The sequence below is a fragment of the Pseudophryne corroboree genome, chromosome 5, assembly GCF_028390025.1.
Source record: "Pseudophryne corroboree isolate aPseCor3 chromosome 5, aPseCor3.hap2, whole genome shotgun sequence".
NCBI lineage: Eukaryota > Metazoa > Chordata > Amphibia > Anura > Myobatrachidae > Pseudophryne > Pseudophryne corroboree.
The window spans coordinates 576,032,615-576,046,021 of NC_086448.1; the positions used below are offsets into that span (position 1 = coordinate 576,032,615).

The following is a 13,407-nucleotide window of genomic DNA, read 5'->3' on the forward strand; positions in this document are numbered from 1 at the left end:
GCTGAGCATAAGGTAGTTCTTGTTCCAGTAAAGCCACACAATCATGGGAAAAATAATTTTTTTTGATTAGTAGAACTATCATTGTCCATGATGATCTGTCTGTATTCTCCTCTTCTGGACCACCTTCCTGGTCCTCCTCCTCCTCATCATCATCATCATCATCATCTTTCTTGCTGATCCAGTAGTAGATAATGAAGTTAATCTGTTTCTCCCTCCTTTTGAATCTTGAGATTCAACACCTTTATTGATTAATTCTGGAAAAGGGTTGCTGGTTTGAGGGTAGTACATCTTCTGATGGTTATGTTGTTGGACTTAGCAGTGCTACTTCATACTTGGTCAGCCTTGCTGCTGACAGGTGTTTTAGGTTCTTGCTTGTTTGGTTCTTGCTTGTTGAAACTTCTCTTAAGCTCATGATTCAGCACTATGCCTGTGCTCTTGTCCTCTTCTAGGACTGCTGCTGCTGCCACTGCTCTGATGCTGGTAGGTACTCCATGAATGATGTTCTCAAGCTTGCTTGAGTGGTAGGCCACTGGTCTTTGCCTTAGTCCATATTTTTGCGTAAGGACTTCTATGTATGGCCTCTTTCTTCAATATTCAGGTAGTTCTAGGGCTTGAGATGAGGTAACTGCTGCTTTCAATTGTTCAATTGCTTTATTCATCTGTTGCTGCGTAGGATGTGGACTCTCCCTCCCTTTCAGTGTTGTCATACAATGCTTGCATGTAGACTGATGCTAGAGGTATCCATTCTCTGCAGTATCCTACTAGGCACAGGAATGATCATGACTTGCTTGACACTAGTTGGTATCTTAGCTTGCATAAATCATTTCTATCTTTCTTCTGTTAGTTGTCCAGTGCCTTGAGTATCCTATGAAGATTACTTTTTGCTTTGCTAGCTGTATTTTCTCCTTTCGAGGCTCTGCAGTCTTGTTCTTCCAGAAACTTCAATAAGGACACTGGGGGTCATTCCGACCGGTTCGCACGCAGCGATTTCCAGGAGCTCACTGTGCTGTCCCTTCGCGTGATTGATCAGTTCACTTTGCGAAATCCTTCGGGGCCACACCTTTACTTGTACTGCGCAGTATCTAAAACAAAAGTCAGTATATATCTCAGCTTGAAAGACTTACTCTTTCAAGCATCACACTTACAGTAATAAGTGTTTTCTAGGGAATTCTCAGGACCTCTTAAATCACTGAGTCATAAGTTTTTCATATATGAATAAATTACCTTTGTCAATAATAGCTTTATTGTCTTCTAACAATGTTAATCTCTTTGAATCAGTCAGGAATAAATTTTAAGTGACAAAAAGACTTACTATGCTTTTCTATGAATAAAATGATACCGCTATCACCAAACCTTGTATGTTAAATCTCAACTGCAGTTTCCTTATATTAAAAGAGACACACAGTCCATGGCTGTACTGGATTTAAAAAGGCTGAGTATGTGAGTGTTCAATGTCTTAACTTAATTCTATGCCATCTGGTTAAACATTGTTTATACCTTCACTAACTATAACTCTGGGACCAAGGGGTAAGGATGACAAAGACTTAGAACAAACCACCTGATAAGTTACCTGTTAATTACATACCAAGAACCTATCAAGACAATACGGAAATTTATCACCAATACATTATCCTATAACTACTTTATCAACATGACACCCCACAACTGTTGCAAAAGCTGTCTTAAGGTTCCCTACAAAACTGAAATCACTGGTTTGCAATATACCTTTAAATTCACAATATTCAGACTCAATAGCAGGATTATACCACAAAAATATTGAGCATGGGCAATTATGACACGTCATTTAAAAATAATTTTTTCCTTGCAAAAGTGAAACTGAAACTTATAGCTTTATCAGCGCACACAGAAAAATAATGAATGCTTTCAAACAGACAAGTGGGTCCAAATGATCGTGTATTGCTTACCTGAGCAGATGAACAGACCAAAGGAGTATATACAAGTGCTGATAGAGTAATCAAGTTGAAAATCAATCTTCAGATCACTCACCCGGGTATGTCAGCAGTTGTACATGTCCAGCAGTCTTGTCATCATCTGATGTCGGCAGCTGTCAGCAATCCCGGCAAAAGAGCCCCCATGTAACTGTCAGAGATAAGCCTCCTTCTATCAAGTCCCTTCAATTGTCTGTTCGATACCGTTTGTTTACCAATGCATTGGGAATCCCAGGAAGCAGACAACACACGCGGTTATGTCGGCAAGATGAGACTGAAGCTCGTTTATTCCACACGGCGTTGTATAGCAGAAAGTTACTTGCATGAAAACTTGATACACATCACAGAGTAAAACAAAATGCATCTTAGAAATCCTCCCTAGCTGACCCCTCCTTTGTCATTCAGAGTAAGTCTAAACACATGAGAACATATTTCCAAGACTATAACTACGCCCTTGCTTCTCACAGAATGTAATATGAAATGTCAGCATCTTTATGAATTCTTAACAAAGCATCTTCCTTATTCACTACAACATGGCTGCTACTTATACAAAATGGCTGATAGCACCTGACGCAACTGGTGGGATAGCTGGAGATCAAGGGGATGAGGTTTTCACCAGACATCGAGAGCCAGAGAGGAGACCATGGTGGAGGTGACCTGGCATGAGCTGTAGCATATTTTCCAAGCAAACCTTCTTTAGTTAAGCACGGAGCTGAGAAAACCACGGCTGGATTGCGGCTGCCATCTTGCTGCCTGAACGCCACTCTGCTGCTGAGAGGCCACCATCTTGCTGCCCTCCCCCCTGCCTGGCCTCTTTCCTGCTTCAACAACCAGGACAGCGGAGGATCCTTTCAATCTGTGGCGGTATCCATTCTTACATTGGACTGGCGGACTCTTGGGGGCCTCATACTTTTCATTTTCTTTTAACATGTTTAAACCACCCCAACCCCCCTACTAGCCACTTGTCCTCCCTATCTGCTCAGACTGTCTAAATTTGGACTTTACCTGTTCCTTGAAACACCTCCATGTTGGCCACTATATTTTGCATACATGATTTAGCATGTTTATGCCAATAGTTTAATTCTGACACTTACAACATATTGCACCCCAACTGTTCCCTAACAAATAACTATCATTATTAGTGCATTGAAATGGTTCCTCCACTGGCAGAATGAACTTCACATGTATCTATTTGTGCAGGGTATATCATACTACCACATGCGTCAGTTCTTCCATATGTATCTTGGGTCTGTTAATGCTGATTAACTTAAAGGAAGAAAAAGCAACATCTTAAACGTATATCTGTACAGGCCGCTGCAACCGCTAAGCGTGTGTGAACCCCTAACAGATGCATACACGTTGCATGCGCACGCCATCACGCTGTAAGCACAGAGTAGCTACATGTGAGGCGGAATACACTTTATAACCCCTAGCAGGAAAGGGACACGACACCAATTGTATTTAAATATGTTGGGATCCAACCCACCAACAGTTATTTACTCAAAAGGGGATAACAACAATAACACAATTACATAAGAGAAACAGGCTACAATCAATGATACATACGTTTGTATGCCAGCGCCACGCAAAGACGGTCCTCAGTCTATCTGGATAGATGACCTTCAGAGAATGTGTTTGACCGGCCAGGCACCGTGGCTTTTATACATTTGTCCAAATCATGAAACAATGGAATCTGTAATCTCTTCACCCATAGCTCAAAGGGCTGGTCATTTACAGTAGAGGGGTCATAGGTCGGTTTGAATAGGTGGGCGATGCCTGGTCCAGCTGCACTTGCAGATGTTATCTACTGGGTTCCTGACGAATATCAGAGTACAGTAAATACAGTGTAATATTAAAATTCTATTCCTTCGCATAGATATGCGCAGGAGCGTGCTATCTTCTGCAAACTGCTACCGGAATATTGCTCTTAAAACACTGTACAGCTGGATGCCAAACACCACCTCCTAACCTAATTCTGTCCCCTCATATCCTGTAAAGTTGAATCCCTCTGTTGTTGTACCTTTTAAACAAATAAAACTTGCTGGTGTGGTGGATGCAGACTGTGTGTAAATTATGTGCTATGTGAATTAAATATGAGATATGTCTTTGTGGCTTTTCCATGTGAATGCATATGCTACTGTAATTACTCATACCACGTGCTAACACGCAAGACCGCGTGAGCGTTTATGCACAGCTTGCGAGTATGCGCACCCACGGCAGAACAAGCACCCGCACGGAGGCCATCTGTGTGGTGTTTGTACGTGATGAGTGTGCCTATAATATTTTCGACAGGTTCTCGTATGGCTTACCCCCACAGTGTAACCTTCGTGATGCGCCCAACATGGCTGCCTCATCTGGTACGCTCATGGATGGGATGAAAAATACATAGACCTGACGGTTAGGTTGAGACCCTAATTCCTAGCTTTAGGATGCTGCAACTACCCATTTTGTGTAGTCTCTTCTAGGTGTAACGTATTCACCCAGGTATCCTACGTAGTGCCTCCAACATAGCTGCCTCACCTGGTACCTTTTGTAGGTGGAATATAGAACCCATGGAAATTACCACACATAGGGCCAAATGTAATAGATTGAGAGTATCAAACAGTGAGAGATTTAGTAAGGTTTTTCAGTTTTTTTTTTAAAGTGGCAATCATTTAATTCCACTTCAAAACCAGGTTGATCTTGCTGTGTAAATGATTCCCACTTTTAAAAAAAACTGCAAAACCTTACCAAATCTCTCACTTTTTCAAACTCTCACTCTATTACATTTGGTCCATAATGTCTACACCAATTTTCACTGCAGTATGCTTAGTGTGCGTTATAGGTTTTGTTGTTTTCATTATCTCTGGGTGTTTTTCAATACTATATCCTTTGTACAATACACCATGGTTTTTTTTGTTTGTTTGTTTTTGTCTGTAAAGCGACTTGAGTCTAGCTGGATAAAAGTGCCATATAAATAAAAAAAAAATTGAAAAAAAAAAAGTGTGGGGATCCATTAAAATTTCATAACCAGAACTGGGTAATTCAGCCTAGGCTGAAAGACAAACAGTGTGGGGTCCCGTCAGTGACAACCAGCCCCAGCCCTGGGCTAGAATCCCCTCCTGAAGGGCAACCTGCATGGTCCATTTCATTCCCATTTGTAATGATCACGAAGGACCTGTCAGTATCACCGAGGCTCCATGACAAGCAGTTGCATAATTTGTTTTTTCAAGACTCTTGGGTTGCTACTTGAGACTGATGAAAACCAGATTTCTTCTATTTGTTAGTAATACAGTGCATCCGGAAAGTATTCACAGCGCTTCACTTTTTCCACATTTTGTTATGTTAATTACCGCCTTAATCCAGAATGGAATAAATAAATTTTTTCCCTCGAAATTCTACACACAATACCCCATAATGACAATGTGAAAAAAGTTTGACATTTTTGCAAATTTATTAAAAATAAAAAACTAAGAAATTACATGTACATAAGTATTCACAGCCTTTGCTCAATACTTTGTTGATGCACCTTTGGCAGCAATTACAGCCTCAAGTCTTTTTGAATATGATGCCACAAGCTTGGCACACCTATCTTTGGGCAGTTTCGCCCATTCCTCTTTGCAATACCTCTCAAGCTCCATTAGGTTGGATGGAAAGTGTCGCTGCACAGCCATTTTAAATCTCTCCAGAGATGTTCAAACGGATTCAAGTCTGGGCTCTGATTGGGCCACTCAAGGACATTCACAGAGTTGTCCTGAAGCCACTCCTTTGATATCTTGGCTGTGTGGTTAGGGTAGTTGTTCTGCTGAAAGATGAACCGTTGCCCCAGTCTGAGGTCAAGAGCGCTCTGGAGCAGGTTTTCATCCAGAATGTCTCTGTACATTGCTGCATTCTTTCCCTCTACCCTGACTAGTCTCCCAGTTCCTTCTGCTGAAAAACATCCCCACAGCATGATGCTGCCACCACCATGGTTCACTGTAGGGATGGTATTGGCCTGGTGATGAGAGGTGCATGGTTTCCTCCATGACGCCTGGCATTCACGCCAAAGAGTTCAATGTTTGTCTCAGCAGACCAGATAATTTTGTTTCTCATGGTTCGAGTGTCCTTCAGGTGCATTTTGGCAAACTCCAGGTGGGCTGCCATGTGCTTTTTTACTAAGGAGTGGCTTCCATCTGGCCACTCTACCATACAGGCCTGATTGGTGGATTGCTGCAGAGATGGTTGTCCTTATGGAAGGTTCTTCTCTCTCCACAGAGGAATTCTGTAGCTCTGACAGAGTGACCATCGGGTTCTCGGTCACCTCCCTGGCTAGGGCCCTTCTTCCCAAATTGCTCAGTTTAGACGGCCGGCCAGCTCCTGGTGGTTCCGAGCTTCTTCCATTTACGGATGATGGAGGCAACTGTGCTCATTGGGACCTTCAAAGCAGCAGTGAGACAATCCTGTCTCGGAGGTCTATAGACAATGCCTTTGACTTCATGCTTGGTTTGTGCTCAGACATGCACTGTCAAGTGTGGGACCTTATATAGATAGGTGTGTGCCTTTCCAAATCATGTCCAATCAACTGAATTTTCCACAGGTGGACTTCAGTTAAGCTGTAGGAACATCTCAAGTATGATCAGTGGAAACAGGATGCACCTGAGCGCAATTCTGAGCTTCATGACAAAGGCTGTGAATACTTATGTACATGTGATTTCTTAGTTTTTTATTTTTAATAAATTTGCAAACATCTAAAAACAACAACCTTTTTCATGTTGTCATTATGGATTGTGTGTAGAATTTGGAGGAAAAAAATGAATTTATTCCAGTTTGGAATAAGGCTGTAACATAACAAAATGTGGAAAAAGTGAAGCGCTGTGAATACTTTCCAGATGCACTGTAAATGGATAAGTAAGTGGTGTCTGGAAGGGATGTAGTTATGTCACTATACCAACGCCGGGATTCCAGACGATTCAGAGCCCTACAGTCGGCATGCCGACTAACAGGGACTAATCCCATTCATGGGTGTCCACAACACCCACAGAGTGGGAATAAAACCTGTGTGAACGTAACGAGCCACTGAGCCCGCTGCGTGGCGAGCACAGCAAGCCCGCAAGGGGCTTTGTTGCACTCGACCTCCCTCTAGCAATCTAAAGATTGTGATCCTGGCATTGTTATGGTGACCGGCGGGATTCTGAAACCAACCCGTCAGGAGTATTTATTTTATAAAATGCTTGTTGTATGGTGTATGTGTGTCTTGTCTTCATGTTAATTTTTTTTTTTTTTTTTTACAGGTACCAGTGGGCCCTTGATGTCTAGGCAAGCACACAATTGTGAATCTCTAAAGAAGGGGGTCCCCACTTCCTTAGTAAGTGCTGAGCAGTCTAGAGCTTGGTGTCACTAAGGCAGGATGATCCCACACTGTGTGTCTTCTTTCCACAGTGTCACTAGCCCTGGCTGTTTCAGGTTCTATCTAAAAAAAAAAATAGGTTGGGAATGGGACCCACACCATTCCTCCTATTTTTCACTACCAGCCTACGCTAAATAACCAAGGGCTAGTTTTTTTTTTATATTGATTTTTTTTTAACAGTTTTTTTTACACTTTACAAGCCTGGCAGATCTTAAAACAGTGCTTGCAAACAGGTATTCTGGTGGGATTGCGGGGTTAAATACATGCTGTTTAGTAAAATCTGAGCTTTCTAGAGTTATAATGCTAAAAACATTGATAGTAATTTAATATTCTATTCTAAAGTGTGGTTTCTTTGCAGTTCTGAGTTTAGTAAATCTGTGGGCTGCAATCCGGCCAGTAAAATGTCACAAAACCACTAGGATTTCACACACACCACTTAGTAAATTCACCCCTAAGTTTTGTTACTAAAAGCTGGCCGCCTACTTGAAATTTTTTTTTTTTTTTTTTTTTTATCAACTATAAAGCAGTTCAAAAACTGACAAGTATGAATCACCAGGAAAATGGGTGGAGATCTCACACTGCCAATTGCACAGATGGCAGCTACTGGTTATACAAATGAAGATAAAGAACACAAACAATTACAGGAAAACCAAAGTTCTGTTTAATATATTTTAACTTCAATATTTTACAAACCATATGTTTAGGTCACAGGCTATCAGAAAGTTCTTTATTTACAGATGAAAGATTAAACAAGAGATGCATAAAGGTGGATCCTCAATTTTTGAGTATTATAACAAAAATAAGTAATTTAAAGAAAACGAGAACAGGATAAAAGTAAATCAATGGAACATGTTCACAGCATTTGAAAGCAAAAATATTTTATCTGGAAACAAAAACGACTAAACTACATTAAAACAAAAGAAAGCAAAAAATTTTACACTATATACAAAATGCTGCTTAGATAGAAGTTATGTAAAGTAAATCAATATTTACAGAAAAAATACTGTGTTGCCATTTTGAAGGTCTTTATGTAAAATATAAATATATACACAGGGAATATTGCTGTGATTACAACATCATTTTAAAAGGCTGTTCTATAAACTTGAAACAAACTCTTTTATTAGCAAAATGCAAAGGTCACTTTTATTAGGTTTTCCACCCACATAAAGTGAACATGCCGATTACGCATTATGCAGCTACTGTAACTCCAGTGTGTGTAGTCAACAAAACACTTGAAAACATCATGACAGACGTTCTCTCTTCTAAAGGTTTCCTTTCAGCTATATATGTATTATGTGAAAACGCAATGCTATACATCTCTTTATGCAGGAAATCAAAAAGGCTATTGAGTGTTAGTATATCATAGCCTTCACAAGTTCAGGTTAAATAATTATCTGACATGGTAATACAAATAAGTCACAAGAACTAAAAAAATACAAAGAGTGTTAAACCACAGCAATTTTTCCCATAGAGAAAATAAATAAATAGGTAGCAACTAGCTACAAGAAATAAACTACATTTAAATTAAGGTAATAAGGACCAGCTTGTATCTAAACAATATTTAATATGGCTGGGAATAATGAACATGAAGAATGGTGCCCCCATTCCTATGTCTGACAATGAAATGCTACAGCTGTCCTATCCACCCAAACAAGTTTCAACTAACATCAGTCCTGCAACAACTGCCAGGATTGTGGGGCCGGGGCTACTCACCGCTGCTGGTTAGAACATATTCTGCCCCTTCTGTTAACTTGCAGAAGCGGCAATGCAAACAGGGCTGTGTTAATTTCTAACGATTCCAACCGGGCAGCTCTTCTGCTTTGTCCAGTTTTGATCTGTGTTAGAAACTCACAGAGCGACTTTTTAGATTTATCTTCCCATTGTGTCAGCTCCTCAACAGAAGCTGTAACAAATATGTGGGACGAGGTCCCCTCAAATGTATATTGAGGTGGGCCCACCACTGCTGTCAGCCTCTAGGTCTAGCAGCAAGCTACAGCACTCTAAATTGCATTGTTTGGGGTATTTGGCTACCGCTCATACAATCAATGTTTCCTATAACAACTACATCTCTCTGGTGTTATTACTATACAATCTGTTCCACCATCACTTATCTCACAAATAGCTGTAAAATTTAGGTAAGAGGCATATTTACCTGCTTGATTGAGATGACCAGGGTGGGGGAGGGGGCTGTATTATGCCACAGACTTTATAAATGGACATTCCATTAAATTACCACTCTATCATACCTCAGTAGTGTCATAGAGAAATAAAAATGGTCTTTAAATAATGTTTTGAATGGAAATTAAAATAGAGGAAAGCAATAAATGTGACGTTTATGAGCAACAACGTGAATGGTTTTAACTCTAAACACATAACGTGATGACACATTTGGCTTAAAAAAGTTACACCCCTCTACAAAAATAGGGTTCTAAAAAAAAAGTTTACATTATAAATTAAACTCAGTCTTATTTTACAATAATATGGTATTAATCTGAGTTTTTCTTTTATTTTAGTTTACATAATACCACCATCACCACCAGAGTGCCAATATCACTACAAGTGTGTAATCCAACATTAACCAGTTTTCTGGGAGATGATAAACTTTCCTTGGCTTACTAGTGTTTATACAGTGCTGCTAAACATGGCTAAATGGGGATGAGAAATGTCACATGAAAAATAGATTCAGGGGGAAATAATATATGGGAGGGGGGGACAGACGGACAGGGCCTCATAATATAAAATTGAAAAATATAGAGGTTAAGGACAAGTTCTATGTAATATTCTGATTCATCAGAAGGCAAAAGTTGCTTTCTGAAACTTATTCATACAAGTTATGGTAATATCACTTTATTTTAGCTCCAGAAACATGGGACTATAAGTGAATACCTGAAAAAACACTGCTTTTGCAGTTATATGAACCACACCAGGACTGCTACAGGAGTTATTAAGAAGAAAATAATAATTTCAATATCAGTTATGAACTCTCCATGTATATGTACTTATGGAAATAAGTATTTTCTGTGTATTTAGCACAAATGGTGACCAGATGGGGTGACTTCTCATCTGCCAAAAATATCAAATGTGAACATGTTCACTGGTAAGACATTTAGATGTAATAGATTACTAAGGAAAATCAAGAACTGTACACTAATATGCAGTAAAAAAATAGATATTGTATTATTTATCAAATAGCCCTCTTGAAATGTCTACGGGGGCATATATAAATACTTCTGTCAATCAGGTCTGCTAATGTAACATTCAAGAAATATTTGTGTTTGATAAATGCCACCCAACAGACTAGGATTTTATTACTTTTGGAAGATCTAGGTTTTCTTCCCCATTTGATAAAATAATCTGCAGACATTTGTTACTTCTCTGTTGTCTCATGGTCTAAAACATGTCATCTTATCAGTTGTACTTCAACACTAAAAGGATAACTGTTTTCTGAATGCAGGATTACTGCAATTACACAAACAGCAGCTGGTGTGGCTTCCTGCCAATTTATAATGTAGTAAATATGGAGGGGAAAGAGGGGAGGTGAAAGTCCAGTTTAATATTATTTCATAAATGAACAATAGTAACTGCAAATATTATCAATTGGGGGATGTAAAATATACTGCAGGAGGTTTCAATGTAGTTTAAACAGGTGTTAAAAGGTGACTACATTTTTTGGTCTATGTTAATGGTACAGAGCTTTCAAAGCGTATTCATTGTACTTTATAATCACCTACTGTATGCAATTATCGCAATTTCCAGGTCAGGTGTGTTATTTCTGTATAAGTACAAGTGTCAGAATTAGCCAAGAAAAGGAAGTACTGACAAATTACTATGTCCTACAGTCCGTAAAAAATAAATGTATGCCACCCATATAAAGACTCAACATAACAATAGTTGTGTTTCAGAGAAGAAAGCCTTAGAACTTTGCTTTAATCATGAAATATTGCTTTTGTGCTGACAAATAATGTCTTCACATTGTGTAATAAACTGTATTAGTGTAATGCACTCTAATGGAAATAACTATCATTATAATACAAACATTGCTGGTAAAGCACAAATGGAAAAGTTAAATAAATGCATTAAAGCTTATTATTAATACATAAATGTGAGACATCACAGACAACTAAAAAGTATCCACCCCACAATAATTTTCTAATTAACAGGGGAAAATGGACCAGCCACTTTCCAAACGGGTACATAATTCTATTATTACCATATAATATAGAGGATACAATGTACCAGTGCTTTTTGCCAACAGAAAATTCTACCAGTAGGGTTGTATTAATGTCGTGTGTGTACAACTGAATTTAAAAAAAAAAAACAACAACTATATATATATATATATATATATATATATATATAATTTTACAGCTACATATATGAACCTATACATGTGTGTATGTAACCGGCAATGTTGTTGTTGAGTGCAGCTGTGTCAAAGCAATAGATTTAAGAAGCCAGCATGCACTTAGTGTACATTATTCTTACTGAAAGCCAAAGATACTCTGGATCTGGCAGGGTAACTGAGTGCAACAATAATTACTACACCCTACATAAAATAACATCCCTGACGTATAAATCCAATGATGCTTGAAATTCAAGAGTCATTAAAATGTCAATAAATAGTTTTAGAACAACAACTGATAATCAGGTTCCTGAGATAAGTGTAGAAGTCAGTATAAACTATGCAAGCTATGGTCAGCAATTTAAACATGTAACTTTGGAATACAAATAATAAAAAATAAACTTATACAGTATGGTGCGAGTGGAATGACACTAATTTTACCCAGTGACAGGTGTGTAAATCACACCGTAAAATATTCAATTCGTTTGTACGTTTTAGCAAGAACAGATTACTGAAGTCAGCGGTAGAGTGTCACCATCATCAGAACACATTACTAATTCCACACTGCCAGTCTGCTGATGATTCTTGAACCACCTCTTCCAAATCAAGTGTTTGGGTGATGTCTTCCCCATCTTCTTCTTCTTGTTGGTGCATGGAAACTTCTTCTATAAGATCTACATACAGCAAAATAAAACAGTCACTGACAAAATAAATACAAACACGTGTTTTGGAAATGTATATTGCAATACACCTAGTTCCTAGTTTTTACCAAACATATCTCCACTTTTAGATTATCTCCCTAATTTAAGTCTTGCCACAGCATAGAGATCAGAGTTACAGATCATGATGATTGGTTTAGTCCATCAACTGTCCACCACTGACGGCACTATCCTCTGCACTGGTTTGGACCAGCAGGTGATTACAGGTAACAGTTGTAAAATGACATAAGGGCATCATTGAACAAAGAACCCTGTCAGAACAGACAACAGCATCTGGTACAGACAGTGAGTAATGAGCAATCAATTATCTATTTCTGGAGCACCAAAAAACATTAAAGACTCATTGGGGGGCAAGGAGGGGGGGAATGTAATAGGTTCCTAGTTTTCAAAATGTGCCAGTTTGCAGCAGCTATATATAATAGAGTGCCAGAACATGCAAACTCACATGAAGCTCATCTCAAACATTCTGTCCCCCCACCAAGTCATATTCATCACCGGGCTCTGTGAGTCAGGCCTGGTTGTGGAAACGAGATCCGATCAGGATCCTGGCAGTCAAAATACTGATGCCAGAATCCCGACACTACTCTCGACCGAGATCACAATCCCAGTGCCAGTATCCCAACACCCGGGATCCCGAACGAGATACTGCCACACCACCGCAAGAGGTAAGCCACAGAAAAAAGGGAAGGGGGGGAGGAGGCAGTGCTGTCTGATGACTGGATCTCTAAGCCAGTGATCTGTGGAGTCTGTTACTGCAGACTGTTCGGATTACTGGCTCAGAGAGCCAAAGAGTCATCAGGCAGCCCTGCCCCTACCCAGCATCTGGTGCAAGCCAGCTGCAAGGCACGATGAAGAGGGAGGCTAGGAGGGAGAGGAGTCCTCTGGGTCCCTCTAACAGGTGGCGCCTGGAGGAAAATGCTTCTATTGACTCCGTGAGTTACGCCACTGCAGCATACCCTGCCAGATTTTTCCTATTACGGCATGCTAAAATGGTGGCAGGGCATGCTGGGATGTATAGTTCTACAGCAGCTG

General features: G+C 39.6%; 1 protein-coding gene across 7 annotated transcripts in view; it reads right to left on the reverse strand.

Moving 5' to 3' along the window:
• Nucleotides 1–7,975: 7,975 nt before the first annotated feature.
• The window catches only part of ZNF236 (zinc finger protein 236), a 531,150-nt gene continuing 525,718 nt past the window's right edge, over nt 7,976–13,407 (reverse strand). For 5 of the 7 annotated variants that reach the window (XM_063923334.1, XM_063923336.1, XM_063923333.1 and 2 more), the window contains exon 33: nt 7,977–12,330. In XM_063923334.1, the coding sequence (XP_063779404.1) occupies nt 12,197–12,330 (134 nt within the window). In that variant the 3' untranslated portion in view covers nt 7,977–12,196. Of the gene's footprint in view, nt 12,331–13,407 lie in introns of all 7 variants that reach the window. The other 2 variants (XM_063923335.1, XM_063923337.1) reach the window with 1 other exon arrangement.